Source organism: Petaurus breviceps, unplaced genomic scaffold (genome assembly GCF_028583685.1).
Source record: "Petaurus breviceps papuanus isolate PSGF00001 unplaced genomic scaffold, PetGlider_PUasm1.0 689, whole genome shotgun sequence".
Taxonomy (NCBI): domain Eukaryota; kingdom Metazoa; phylum Chordata; class Mammalia; order Diprotodontia; family Petauridae; genus Petaurus; species Petaurus breviceps.
Window position 1 is genome coordinate 7,007,339 of NW_027186458.1, and position 14,012 is coordinate 7,021,350.

Genomic DNA, 14,012 nt, shown 5'->3' on the forward strand with positions numbered 1-14,012 from the left:
TTGCAACGTCCTTTCTATCTGTTGTGGTGGTTTTTGTTTGTTTGTGTGGGGGGGGTTGTGGGGTGTCATTTCGTGACAAAAAAAAGAGGTTTGTATTTTTTTTTGTTTTTGGTGTGGGGGGGGGGGGGGGGGGGGGGGGGGTCGTGGTACATGGCTGGCTCTTGAACCAAAGGAGCTGGGTTTGAATCTTCCCTCTCCTGCTTATTATGATGTCCCCCTGGGAGATTCAGTGCCTTGTCTGTCAAACAAGGAGACTGAATGGGCTTCCAAATGTAGATCTGTGATCCAAACCCTGGCTCTTGTACAGGCCTTCTTCTAGTGGGAGTCCTGCCACCCTGCAAAGCCCATCAGTTCTTGGATCCACTTGCTTCATTGTCCCTTGGCACTGAGAAACATCACAGAGATGGGCAGGAATGTCATTATCCTAATAGTCCAGTGGGGAGGGAAGTTTCTCATGGGCACACAGTGCTTCCTGCACCTCTGAAGCACTGTTCTGTGTAGCACGGGTCTTAACTCAACCTGCTGTTTGGTCTGTCTGGGCAGGACAAGCCTACTCAAGGACCCTGCAGCAAGCAGCCATCCCCTTACTTCCCAAGAGGTTTTGTGAAGAGCGTTACCGGAGGCGGTTCACAGGGAGGATGTTATGTGCAGGAAGTCTGCAGGAGCAGAACCATGTGGACAGCTGCCAGGGAGACAGCGGTGGGCCCCTGATGTGCCAGCGGCCTGGAGACAGCTGGGCTGTGTATGGGGTCACTTCCTGGGGCTACGGCTGTGGCGTGAAGGACTCTCCGGGTGTTTACACCAAAGTCTCAGCCTTTATACCCTGGATAAAAAGTGTCACCAAACTGTGACGAGCTCAGCTGGGACTGGTGCTGGTCCAGCCTCCTCTTCTGTTTGGTGCGGTGACTTCCCTTTCTCAGAGGTGGAATGTACTGGGTACTTGTTTCAGGATTCCTGTGCACAATCACTTAGCATCGAGTTGGGGCAAGAGCCACAGAAGGTGTGGGGGTGTTGGCAATGCCAGGAATGCCTCCACTTCAGCACTGACAGCAGAAGATGGCAGGGGTGTTCTACCTAATTCGTCTCACCTGGGAGGAGTGAATTCCCTCCCGTCTTGCTACTTGCCAGTCTGGGCCTTCTTTATGATCACATCTTTTTCCACAGCATTTTCCCCAAGATGAAAAAGATACCAGGGTTCTGGTCTTATCTTTGTATAACCTCACCCATTTATCCAGATTTTGGAATGACTTTTTACACGTGTCTTAGTGTTGACGTGACTTTGACTCAAAGTACATAAAGTATTCTGATTCGATGGGGAAAACAATCTACCCTTTGCTTGTTACTTCCCAATGTGGCCTAACAGAGAAGACATGTCCCTGAAGGCAGGAAGATGCATGTTCAAACCCAGCTTCTGACACATCCCAGCTGTCAGACCCTGGGGCAAGCCCCTTCCTGTCAGTGCTCTAAGCCCTCAAACTGCACTGGGAGAAGGCATTTCCTAACCTGGGAATTCCTTAAACCAACGAAATCAAAGATCAACTTGCCTAATATCCTTCAAGTTACTATGTAGTTAAGTAAGGCTAAAAATCTCAAGGCCATTCTGGACCTTCCCAGTAATATAGAGAGAAGGGGAAAGATGCAGAGCAGCCCTGTGTGAGCTCACATTCACAACCTGTAGAAATGTGAGGAAGGAGGATCTTGGCCTGGAGACCCACCGTTCAACCCCACTTCACATTCCTGCCTCAAAAGCCTTGTAAAAATGTGTCCACTCAACCAGTTGTCAAAATTCACGGCAACTCCTCAGAGAAAATATACGTGAAATGCCTGCACACCCAGCCCCAGAATGCTGGAGGGAGCTGTTCAAGCCGCGAGCCACGGTGCCAATCCTCGTCCTTGCATCTGAAGCATTTACAATGCTGACTTGATTTTGGCTCTGCGTGTCTCACTACATAACAGCACTTTTCCTTAGTGACATTCCTCAGACCGTCCTGTGAAATCTGATGGTCGAGGGATTGTGACTAAGTGGCCCCAAAGGAAGACACTGATGTGTAAAAGATTACACATCCAATTCTGTATCAGAAATAACTGGGGACAGCACTTGTCAGCATGTACAAGGGTAACCTCTATTTTGACTAAAAGCTTCCCTGAACTCCCTAACTACGCACATATAAGCAGGATACAAAGTAGCTGAGGGAATCATTGAGTCTGGAGTCAGAAGAACTGTGTTCTGGCTCTGTCAGGTTCACTCCTTGTGGGCAATTTAAACAGTTTCTCTTCTATAAATTTGGAGATGTAGGGGAAGGGAGGGAAGGGATGGCAGACTTGAAAGGACTGGGTAACCTGTAAGGTCCCTGCCAGTTCTAAACCCAATCTTATGAATAAGAGTGAAAATGATTCATTTTTAAAACAACTTTTTACTTACAAAATCATTATAAGTTTCACAAGTATTTAAATCAAAATGTACGTCCCTTTACACTACTCACTGACAATAAAAAAACAAATAAACAATTGGACAATACAGTACAGTACTTGTTAAGCAGACACTGCGTACAGAGTGCCCTGCTAGACGCTGTGGAAACTATGAAACGTATATGGCATCCCTCTCATGGAGCTCACGGTCCAGTCAAGGGATTGACTGAGAATCTCTCAACCTGGAGTCCAGAGGGGCCCAGGGAGAATCTCACCCACCAGCTGGGTCAGTAACTGCAGAGACCAGCTGAAAAAGGAAAACGTATTCAAAGCTAAGTAGGGGAGCCACTAGCTAGAACCGAGGGTTTGGTTTTTGGCAGTCCTTGTGCTAGAAGTAGAAGGCTCAGCACCATAGCAGAGATGACAGCCGACGGACAGCAGACTGCATAGACAGGAAGTGATCCGGGTTTGACTAAGGCTCTCCACATTAAGGCACTCCCTAGGACTCTCCCTGGAAGCTACGGCCCTCTTGGTGGCGTCCTGCACCATCTCCCCATCTCCCCCGAGCTCCTCTGGGGTCTCACCAAGGCAGGACTACTCGGGGTCTGTGCTCAGGAAGCTTTTCCACTTGGTAACATTCTGACTTATCTGGTTCTTTTTATCAACATAGAAACAACACATGGTGTTGATAAAGGCACAGACCCCTCCTTGCTGTGCCCGTTTCATGTCTAATGCCATTCGACTCTGAACCACCACCTGAGACAGGGGGTCCACCTCCAGCCGAAGGTTGGAAATAGCATCGAGGGTGGCGCTGAAACCTTCTTCCACAGCCGCAGACATATTCACTATTGCCTTTTCAATTTCCAAGATCCCAAGCCATGGAAACAAGGCTCGGGCGAAAGCATGGAAGCCTGAGGGTTTCTCAGCCAGAGGATTAGTGGTGCGCTTATGAAACCGATTAATGAAGCTCCCCGGGTTGGGGACAGATGTGGAGGTCAAGGTCTTGTGTATCTGTAGATCAGGGACTAGATAAGCTATGGCGCATGTTCCTCCCCACCCAGGCGGTAAAGCCTTATAAGCATAATCACCACAAATGAAATAAAGCCCTGGCGCATGGGCCAGGGACAGAGTAAGTCTGTTACCAGAATACTGGGCCCAGGTGGAATTTGGGGACCACTGTTCTTTCCCTTGTATCATCAGAGTACCTGCTTCAAAGTACCAAGGGCATCGCTTGTCAAAATTTTTCCATGAGCGAGTCAAATGGTGCCAAGGGGTGTCATTATAGGCACAAAGGATAGACTCAAACATCTGATACAAAAGCGTGAAGTTCACAAAAGATCCCTCCCCAGGGCAGCTGGACATGTTAAAGCTCGTGTAGACAATCTCTCCCCCTTCGGCGAGTACATACAAAGTGTCGTTATGATAGCTCTTTGTCTCACTTTCCCAGCCAGCAGAGGTATAATTGAGGGGCAGGATGGTGAAGTTGGAGTAGCTCTCTTTTCCCCAGAACGTCATTGGGGAAGTCTTCCCACATTTGAGGTTTCCTCCACTATTTGACCCCGGGTCCACTTCCCATGTGCCATCATCGGTGTCAAACCACAGGGTCTGGGCACATCTCTCCTCAGGAACATCACCCAAGTACACGGATCCATTGTCATTCTGGATACACAACGGATACTGACCTCGGTGCTGTATCCGATACTGCGGACGGCCGGCAACTTGGTAAGTGTGAAAGGAGCGGCTGACGTGCACTTTGTATCTCAGTCCTTCCCCGTACTCGGGGGAGAGGGGCCGGCCTGTGTATTTCCACAGATACTGGTATTTAGAATAGGAGGAAGAATAATACACTCCGTATATGGATTCATTGATCCAGTGGGATAGTGGGGCTGGGATGGGGATCAGGGAAACCTCACTTTCCATATTACCCACTTTATAACAGACCCAACAATCTGTTAAGTTTGCCGCAGTGACAGCCCTTTGTATGGATGTGATAAAGGGGTGCTGTGGAAGGGCATGACTGGCCAGGCCAAGTCGCAGGAGCACCGTGAGGACAATGGGGAGTGTGGGCATCATCTCTTGCTTCATCATGGGCATAGATGAGATTTACATTAGTCTGGAGTTCAGCCACAGGACCAGGTTAATGCCAAGACCATTAGCAATTAAGAAAATACAGCAGCCAACATCTCAGGTTTTGAAGGAGGAGAGATCTGAAGTGGCTCCATTCCTCCTGAGAGCGCATCCAAGAACAGAGCCTTGGGCTTGGCTCCCACACACCTAACAGACTTTCCTCTGGCTAAGGCCTCGACTCGACTTGTCAGAACAGCTCGACTGGGGCCGTTGCCACCAGAGATCGAGTGAGAACTTCCAGTGGTGAATGTGATGTGGACGTGGTCTCTGGATTAGATGCAGGGAGAGGGCTGTGTCTTAGGCTTCATCCTGGCATCCTGGACTTTTCTGCACAAATAAGAAAGAATTCTAGTTAGAGGACAGGATACAGTTAGCGGCTTCTTCAAATCGTTCCCTCAATTCATGCCCCAGCTGTAGGTCAGTAGGCATGGATCTTCTGAATACTATCTCATAAGGTAACAAAGCACATCTTCTACCCTGGGCGCTCCACAACCTCAAGGAAGCCAAGCACAGGACTGCAAGTCATTTCAGAATCATTAGACCTTTCACAATACTCATTTACCATCCAGGTTCTTTCAGTCGGCATGTCCAGGGGACTGGGGTGCTATAAGGTGTGAACTAAGAGGATACTGTCTTTGTGATTAAAACTGGAGGTGAAATGGGTCCTTTGGTTGGATCCCAAAGTTGGAAATAAATGGAGATCCACTTCTTTGCTACTGTTAAGAGAGATAGTTCAGGCACAGTTAGGTGGCACAGGGGATAGAGCACCAGCCCTGAAGCCAGAACTCGATTTCTAATCTGGTCTCAAATATTTGACATGGACATGCTGTGTGACCCTGGGCAAGTCACTCGACCCCTACTGCCTCTCCCCCCCCCCCCCAATAATCAGCTCTACTGAGCTAACATTCCACCATTCATTAAACATGAAAACAATAACTGGGCAATACCCAGACACTAAGGATGCGGAAGTTTTAGTGACATTGGTCTGGAGTGCTCTGAAGGGTAGATTCATCAGGGAGGGATGCCTCCATGAACCCTTTCTCCTGGTCCACTGTGGAACTCTTTTCAGGTTGTCCATTGTTTTGTAACAGAAGCAGAAAATTTCTGAGCGTCACGACCAAACTTTTTATATTGTAGTCACCCTCCTCCGTCTTCACATGTGGCCCATTAGTGAGGACACAAATGCACTGCAGCAGAGAAGGGAGCACTGACCGGCAGGAAGTGTTTGGACTATGAAGCCAGATGGGAGGATGCAACCCGTGGGTTTCCACTGCTCATGTTTCAGATAAAGGGTGGGCTGTTGGGCAGAGCTGTGGTCTCCCTAGGGCAGCTATGTGGCGCGGTGAATAGAGCACTGGCCCTGGAATCAGGAGGACCTAAGTTCAAAACCGGCCTCAGACACTTAACACAAAGACTAGCTGTGTGACCTTGGGCAAGTCACTTAACTCCAATTGCTCTCCAAAAAGCAAATAAAAAAGAGATGTGGTCCCCCAGGGATAAAGAAAGATATGGCAGTGAGGATAAAAGGCTGTGGAATGCTAAAGTAATCCAGTGTGCTGGTGTAGGTGGGACAGTGGTCACAGGTTGGGGTGTGTGGATGGATGGCCTCATTAGGCTACTAGGTGACAGCAAAAGGAAATGTTTTTTCCAGATCCCGCCCACTATGGAAGTAGCATGTCACAAAAGTCTATTTACAATTTGTGTAAATCTTAGCAGAAACTTCAGACACAAGGTGGCAGGCATGGTTAGGGAAATAGGTTCTGCCACCTTGGCAAAGCCGTGATCAGAAGCTAAGCAAGTAGGATGAAAACAATGTGGGGTGTGTCTACGGCAGCAGGGGGACTGCACTTGCAAGGAAGATTACAGAAAAGTCAAGATTTAATCTGAACTGGCAAAGGGAAGGATGACAAGCTCAGCGTGTGGCTTTATACACAGCTATAATCTGGACATAATGAGACAGCAGGGTCATATTAAATAAAGCAGGAGAGGATTGTGGAGTTAATTGCCTGCTCATAAGCAGGTGATGAGTATGATGGACCAGAGCAAACAGCAGAGAATACAGCGATCAGAAAGGTGCCTGAATGTGAGGGGCTTCTTTGTGAGAAGTAGCACAGGCTACATGTTGGGACCAGAGTCAGCACAGAATGCTTCTTTGTGGCATTGGTGAGGGGTTTCTTGTATGTGGTTTGGCAGGAGACTTCCTCACGGACCCTGACCCGCAGATGGGACACTTCTGGACAGAGATGGAGCCAAAAGTAGCTTTGTAACTCCTGTGTTGACCATCTATAGTACCCAAATACCCTGGATATACTGTCCCTAAGAATGGGACTCCAAGCTACAGGTGTTAAGGGGTATTTCCTAAGCCAAGGTGAGTCTCTTGCACATATTAGGACTTGGACGTGAGGCCTTATAGTCAGTCCTTTTGGGCCAGTGATGTCAGCAGGTACAATCAGTAAGAGAATCCTTTGGTGGCTACAGCACGGCCTATCAAGGCACTAGGATTTCTTCATTTCCTTGGGAAAGAATTCCTAAGAATCTCATGGGAATCCCATGGTCCCCTACATTTGATTATGGAGGATGGAAAAAAATCAAGGACAACAATGGATAGGTAGCACAGTAAGTGTTCTGGACCCAGTCAGTTCAAGCTCTTGCCTCACTCGCTCATGACAAGGGAATAGCACTTTGCCTCTTTTCCTTAATGTTTACATCTAAGGAAACAGGGTTTGAAGGTAAAAAACCCAACCTTGGATAGGAGGCATACACAGAGGGGAACTTGGGTTCCTGGCGTTGAATCCCAGGCCTTCAACGGACAGGATTCCGAACTGAGAAATGCCAGCCCTGGGGAAAGGTATCAACTTGCAGAGGTTTCTGGTTTCTAACTTGAACAAAGCCCTTCCCATTAAATTTCTATGTGTAGGGAGTGATTCTTGTTAGAGAAGGGCCCAAATAAGGTAAGGAAATCAAGACAAAGGGCCACTGATCCAGTGTCACGTGCTTCCTTAGCAATAGGCTAAGAAACCCTCAAGAAATTCAGTTCCCAGCCCTCAATTTTTGGTGGGATCCCTTTAAGAGTTGATTGGACCATCTTCTCTTGTGGAGAAGACCACAAGATATGGTTATGGAGCCTAAAGGTCGATAAAAGTACTGGCTTCACTCTTAATGTTTAATGGGGTTATCTCTAAGGCACTGTCAGTCTTATTTTCTTTGATCCTCACATCATGTGAGGTAGGTGCTAATTATCCCTATTTCACAGATGAGGCCAGGGTTATGGAATTGGGAAGTGTCTGAGGCCGGATTCAAATTCAGGTCTTCCTGGCTCCAGACCCATGGCACCACCTTTAAAGTACCTTCTTTTTTCTCAGTTTCTTGTTGAAGAAGGGCAGTTTACTATTTGGCTCCCTGTGTGACCCTTATCCCAATGACAAGTTTCAAGGCAATTCTGATGTTTGGGAACAGATATTCACCAGGGCACATATAAGAGACAGCCGGACTGACTTTTATCTTGCCACTGGACTTCAGATGGCTCCAAGGCCGACAACTTCGCAGTTCTCCCTCACTTAAATCCAAATCCGCTTCACAAGCAAGTCATTACCCTGGTCACTGGTGCTCTTCAAAACAAAAATCAAACCCACAGATATGACTATTCTAAGCCCATATTCTGTGGTCCGTGTTTAATCAAGTTGACTCGTCTTCTACCTTATCTTCCCCCACAATCAGGGAAGGAGGAAATCACTGCCCTCTGGGTACTTATTTTCTCTTATCTGAAACCAATCAAAATTCCTAATTCAGATTATGGACCTATTGCCGGAACCAGATTTTATTATCTGCCACTGTCTGAGAATTACGTAGCAGTATTCCAGAAACATTAAGACAGTTGGCTGAGTAACTTCGCTTTACTGGATACCCCAATTTTCTCAGTAACAAAGGGGCAAATGATCAACCTTTTTTCTTCTCCATTTGGGATAAAAACAGACTTTTTGCCAAATTACCTTAAATCCCTTTTATCTTTTAGATAAGGTCTCACTCATATCAGTACCTAGACTATCTAGATGGGTACAGGAGGGACATAAGAAAGGGCTGGAGAGGGGGTGGCAGGCGAGCAGAGCAAACTGTTCCTACTTAGGTAGAAACTTAGGGAGAATTACATGATGGCAGATCAGAAGGGAAAGCAGAGGAGGTAAGGGTTTCCTGAAACGGTTTTAAATGGGTGAGATCAATTTGGGATGGATGTTTCTGGGACACAAGAATTTTTGCTATTATGGTAGAAATTTCTTTGTTAGGAAATAATTGTTTATCAGCAATGTTTTCCTGTCTTTTAAAATGTAGCCTCAAATCCTTAACCCCCCCCCCATAATGTCTTGGATGGAATATGATAAAAAGTCCCATAAATAGGCCACTTAAAGTCATGCTCTTACTGAGCGGCTGTCTGCTGAATTCATCCTTGGTATATACAAACACATGGAGTTAACACTGGCTAATTGTCAATTTTTATCATTTGTGTCAAGGTAGCTTATACACTAAGTCTTCTCAGACCAAGGGCCTCTATAAAAAACAAAAAGATCTCTGCAGAATCTATTCTGACAAGTCTTACCAGGCACTTGGGATCATTTTCTCTTAAAACTCATTGGCTACACTCACTCATCAAGACCTTCACATATCTGCCAAGTGAAGCCACCCTTTAAGTGTCTATACTATATAGACACTATGTAAGGACAGGATAAAGCACTCTCCCTTAAGTGCAGGCCTTAGGGAGCTTACATTCTAATGTAAAAACATGAAACACAACATGGAGTTAACAAGGAAAGGGGCACTTGAGCTTGTCTTGAAGACAGGGGAGCCAAGAAGCACGTGTGTAGAGAAAAATTATTCCAGCACTGTTTGCATGTGCATGTGCAGGTCTGGGAAATATTGTAGCAAATGTAAAAGCAACTGTCTGAGAACATCCAGTAAGCCAGTTTACACGGCAAAGAACACACAGAACTAAGGCTGGGTAGAGGCCAGGCTGTGCTAGGGGCTGCTGGAGCTTGGGCAGGAGAGGGGGGCATGATGGAGACCTGCATAGAGGCACCCAGATCTCTGTGGTGGAGTCAGGGGTGGCCTCTAGGGCCATGAGCCTGTGTGACCCTCAATAACAAGATGGGAACACTTCTATTTGGGGGAGGAAGATGATGGATGCTGTTCTGGACATTTCAAGTCTGAGATCAAAGATCAGGGCTGAGGTAAATGGATGCTGAGAATCATCTGTGCCAAGAAAACTGAATCTGTGGGAGGTGATGAGTCTCCAAGTGAGATAATGTAGAGAAAAAAGGGAAAAGACTGAAGGTCCTTTAGTTGTGGGAGGACAAGCACATGCCCGGTGTGAATATGCTAGCAGAGTGGGACAAGGGCCTGGCAGAAGAGTGGAGTCCCTGGTTTCAGTTCCAGGGCAGCAGAGAGCTCAAGTCTGCAGCTACAGGAGGGCCCCGAAGGAAGCAAGAGCTCGGGGTAGGGGGGAGGGAGGCACGTCCACCGTTGGGCCCCCAGACAGAACTCAGAAAACTAAAGCCGGAGGCCCCAACCACCACCTCAGTCCTAAAACTTGACTGCTACAAGGAAAAAGGGAACAAAGGAGAAACAACCAAACTGCAGACAGTCACGATGGGGATAAAGAAAACCTGGGTTCAGACTCAGATCTCACTCCTATGTCAAATGATCACAAGCCCAAAGAGTTCTTGGAAGAACTGAAAAATGACTTTAAAAATAAGAGGCTGAGGAAAAATCAGGAGGATATACAGATAGAAGGCCTGTGTTGGAGTTGAGGATGGTAGGAGGATTCTACAAAATTAAACTGGGTAATAATAGAGCAGTGAATGATCTCAGGTAAAGGATAAACTGCAACAGAGGGAGAGGTGCAGGGCTGGTAAGCCCCAGAAACTTACTGTCATCTGGGAATTAAAGAGGGAATAACACATACCAGGGTAGAAAAGTCTCCTAAATTTACAAAGAAATAGGAAGGCAAGGGGTCTGGAAAAGGGAGGGACTTGTAGAAGGGTGTGAAGATCAAGTAGGAGGGTGGGGGATAAAAGAGAGATTCTTAGAGAGGTGGGCAGGTCCCAGAATAGGAGGGAAAAGGGTCTAAGTGAGATTCTTAAAAGGGTGCATGCAGATTAGGGAGGTAGTGGGTAGAAATAAGTCAGACATGTGAGGAGGAATCGGGTGGGAAGGATAATAGGGAGGAAAAATAGGATAGAGCAAAATGCAAAACTATGAATTATAACTTTGAGTGTGAATGGGATGACCACCCCTAAAAAGGAATCGGCTGGCAGAATGGATTAAATATCAGCATTTGACAATATGTTTACAAGAAATATTTAAAAATGAGATACACACAGAGTTAAAGAAGGGCTACAAAGAATTTATTATGCTTCAGCTGATGTAAAAAAAGCAGAGCTAAAAAAATTTAATTAAAAAAATAAACAAGGAAACTACATTTTGATAAAGTACCATAGACAATGAAGCAATATCAATACTAATTTATATGTACCAAATGCTATAGCATCTAATTTTTAAAGGAAAATTTAAATTACAAGTAGAAATAGATAAGTTTTATAATAGTGGAGGATTTTAACCTTTCCCTCTCAGAATTAGATAAATCTCACCAAAAAATAATGAAGACGTCAAGGAGGTGAATAGAATTTTAGATAAAGACAGGTGCAGAGAACTAAAAGGGAATTGAAAGGAATGCATCTTTTCCTCAGCAGTATGTGATCAACCTTTAACAAAAACCGACCATATATCAGGACATAAAAAGTATAGTTAAATGCAGAAAAATTAAATGCATCTTTATCGATATCAATGAAATAAAAATTATATTCGATAAAGGACTATGGGAAATAGATTAAAAACTAACTGGTGATTAAACAACCTAATCTTGAACAAGTGGGTTAAAGAACAAATCATAGACTCAAAAACATTCATTAAAGAGAATGACAATAGAGACAAAATATCAAAACCTATAGGATGCAGCAAAAGCAGTAATCAGGAAAATTTTTATCTCTAAACTTAAAAACAAATTAAAAATCCCCCATTAAACATCAACTAAATGTAACAAAACCACTGAATAAATAAACTGGAGTTGGTTTTATGGGAAAAACCCAAACCCCAGCAAAATCGGCAAATCACTGGTTACTACGATTTATTAAAAAAAAAAAAAAAGAAAATCAAACCACCAATAAAGATGAAGCAATTTTAAGGCAGTAAACAATTTAAGTGAAAGAGAATAATTACAAAAATATAAGCTGCTAGATTAGTATAAGAGGAAATAGAATGTTGTAACCAGGTGGGATTTATACCAGGGAGGCAGGGATGGTTAAATTATCAACATAATTCATTACATCAATAAAAGAAAAATGTTAGATCAATAGATAAAAAAGGCTTTTTTCAATAAAATATAACTCATTTCTATTAATACTAGTTTTTCCTTAAAACTATTAGAAGTATCTACCTCAAACTACCAGCAAGCATTATTTGTAATGGGGATAATCTAGAAGCATTCCCAGTAAGACCAGGCATTAAATAAAGATACTCACTGTCACCATTATTCCTGGCAATTGCAAAAGAAACTGAAAGGAATCGGAATGGGCAATAAGGTAATAAAACTATATTTTTGCAGATGATTATATACTTGGAAAATCCCAACAATTCAACATAGCAGGATATAATGAACCCACGCAAATCAGCATTTCTATATATCAACAAATTCCTGCAAGAAGCCGCCCCATTAAAAACAACTGCAGACAGTATGAAATAGCTGGGAGCATACCTATGAGAACAAAACCAGGAACTAGGAAAGCACAGTGATAAGGCATTTTATACAAATCAGCCCAGATTGAAATCATTGGAGAATATGAACTGTTCACAGCAGAGTCAATATAATAAAAACGATTTCGTCTAAATCCATCTATTTATTCAATGCCACCCCAATTAAATTATACTGAGCTAGAAAAATAACAAATGTCATTCGGACGAAAAGAATGTCAAAAGCATTACTAATGATAAAGAAAGGAAGGAGGTTGAGCAGTACCACATCTTGAACTGTTGTGACAGTTACTTTGTCCTGGGTAATCTAGGAAAAGGTAGAACAGTGCAACAGAGCAGCTATAACGATACACAGTAGCAATCGACCATAAATAGTAACCTTGTATTTGAGAAATGGAGTAAAAATTCACCTGGTGAAAGCTGTCAGGAAGCGGGAAAGCGGTGTGGCAGAAACCGAAAACAGACCAGTATTTTATACTTTCTTTGCCAAGATAAGGTCGGAATGGCTAAACTTACCGCCAGAAAGCTGGGGCCCAGAACGCACCCCCCACCAGGCTGGTGGACAGAACTCGGGAATAAACAAGCTAAGGGCCGATCACGCTAAGTCACAAAGGTTTGGGGCTAGTACCACCAACAGCAAACGGGAGCCCTTTTCTCAGATAAAGTCTCATCTCAAGCGTGTAACAAACCTTTCCGATGAAAAGACAAAATGCAAACTAGTCAGGAGGTGCTCTAAAACCGGATCGGAGCGTTTCACTCCGCCTGCCCAGGGGGCTTTCGGAACCGCGCAGCTCTTCCCTCCGTGGGGGCACGTGCCGTGGCCCTCCCGAAGGCAGCTAAGCCTCGGGGGGGAGGAAGGGCCCCGCCCATCCCGACCCTGACCCCCCCCCCCCCCCCGCACGGACAAGGCCGCTAACCCGCGGGGCTCGCGGCTTCGGCGGTCTTCGGGGCCCTCCGCTGCCCGCTGCCGGCGCCTCGGGGCCTGCGGGAGAGAGGGGAGACTCGTGGTGAGCGCGCGGGGCCTGCCCATGGGACGGCCCCGCCCACGCCCCGCGCGAGGCCGGACGCGCGTGTAACTTGCACAAGTCAGAACCTGATACCAATGAGATGGTGACAGCTTTGCCAATAAGCAAGATCATGCTCTTCCATGGCTAGGAAGGGCCACTGCCACGGCCGGCAGGGCCCAAGGACTCATGGAGATTCGCTCCTCGGGGGGACGGCCGGCGTGGGGGTGGGGGGGGGCGCCACGGGCAGGCTGCACCCCCTCGGGACGCTCCCCGCACCGCCACGTGAGGAGGACCGGGGGCGGTTCACGGCGCATGCGCCCCTGCCCGCCCCGAGAACTTGGAGGCCTCCCTGCTTTCTGGCGCGCCAGCGCATCGCCCACACGCCCCCGACCGGCCCCTGACGGACCCCGTACCCAGCCGGCTCCCTCACCCAGGTCGGCCAGACGCGGCCAGCGCCGCAGTCTGCACGGCCGCAAAAGAGCCACCAGCTGCTCGCGCCATAGAAAGGCCGAACACGCCTCCGCGCACGGTTTTATAGCCGCGGTGACGTACTTCCGGCCTGGGGAGGGCGGGGCCTACCTCGAGCCTATCTCCAGCCGCTTATCCTGGAAGGGGCCGCTTAAGGCCTCGCTTTAGTGGGCGGAGCTTGAGGGGACAAAGGTCGCTTTACGT

At 46.4% G+C, this 14,012-nt stretch overlaps 2 protein-coding genes and 1 non-coding gene across 10 annotated transcripts in view; 1 reads left to right on the forward strand and 2 right to left on the reverse strand.

Moving 5' to 3' along the window:
* The window catches only part of PRSS12 (serine protease 12), a 68,994-nt gene extending 67,670 nt beyond the window's left edge, over positions 1 to 1,324 (forward strand). For all 3 annotated transcript variants that reach the window (XM_069104905.1, XM_069104906.1, XM_069104907.1), the window contains one exon: positions 544 to 1,324. In XM_069104905.1, coding sequence (XP_068961006.1) covers positions 544 to 851 — 308 coding nt within the window. In that variant the 3' untranslated portion in view covers positions 852 to 1,324. The remainder of the gene's footprint in view (positions 1 to 543) is intronic.
* A 1,070-nt stretch (positions 1,325 to 2,394) lies between these two features.
* On the reverse strand, positions 2,395 to 13,895 carry LOC138174591 (endogenous retroviral envelope protein HEMO-like). 6 transcript variants are annotated; one of them, XM_069104911.1, is made up of 3 exons: positions 13,434 to 13,539; positions 13,251 to 13,315; positions 2,395 to 4,863 (listed from the first exon to the last, which is right to left on the reverse strand). In XM_069104911.1, exon 3 carries the CDS (start codon positions 4,501 to 4,503, stop codon positions 3,004 to 3,006), a length of 1,500 nt encoding a protein of 499 aa, XP_068961012.1. In that variant the 5' UTR covers positions 4,504 to 4,863; positions 13,251 to 13,315; positions 13,434 to 13,539; the 3' UTR covers positions 2,395 to 3,003. The 6 variants fall into 6 exon arrangements, with proteins under 6 accessions (XP_068961012.1, XP_068961009.1, XP_068961011.1 ...); XM_069104908.1 differs by lacking the exons at positions 13,251 to 13,315; positions 13,434 to 13,539 and adding an exon at positions 13,771 to 13,895; XM_069104910.1 differs by lacking the exons at positions 13,251 to 13,315; positions 13,434 to 13,539 and adding an exon at positions 13,754 to 13,892.
* On the reverse strand, positions 13,402 to 13,532 carry LOC138174640 (small nucleolar RNA SNORA24). The gene has a single exon (XR_011171796.1). It is a non-coding gene; the product is annotated as a small nucleolar RNA SNORA24 (small nucleolar RNA).
* Positions 13,896 to 14,012: the final 117 nt, after the last annotated feature.

Coding starts and splice junctions, on each gene's coding strand:
- LOC138174591 (XM_069104908.1), bottom strand. CDS start 4,503: ATGCCCATGATGAAGCAAGAGATGATGCCCACACTCCCCATTGTCCTC.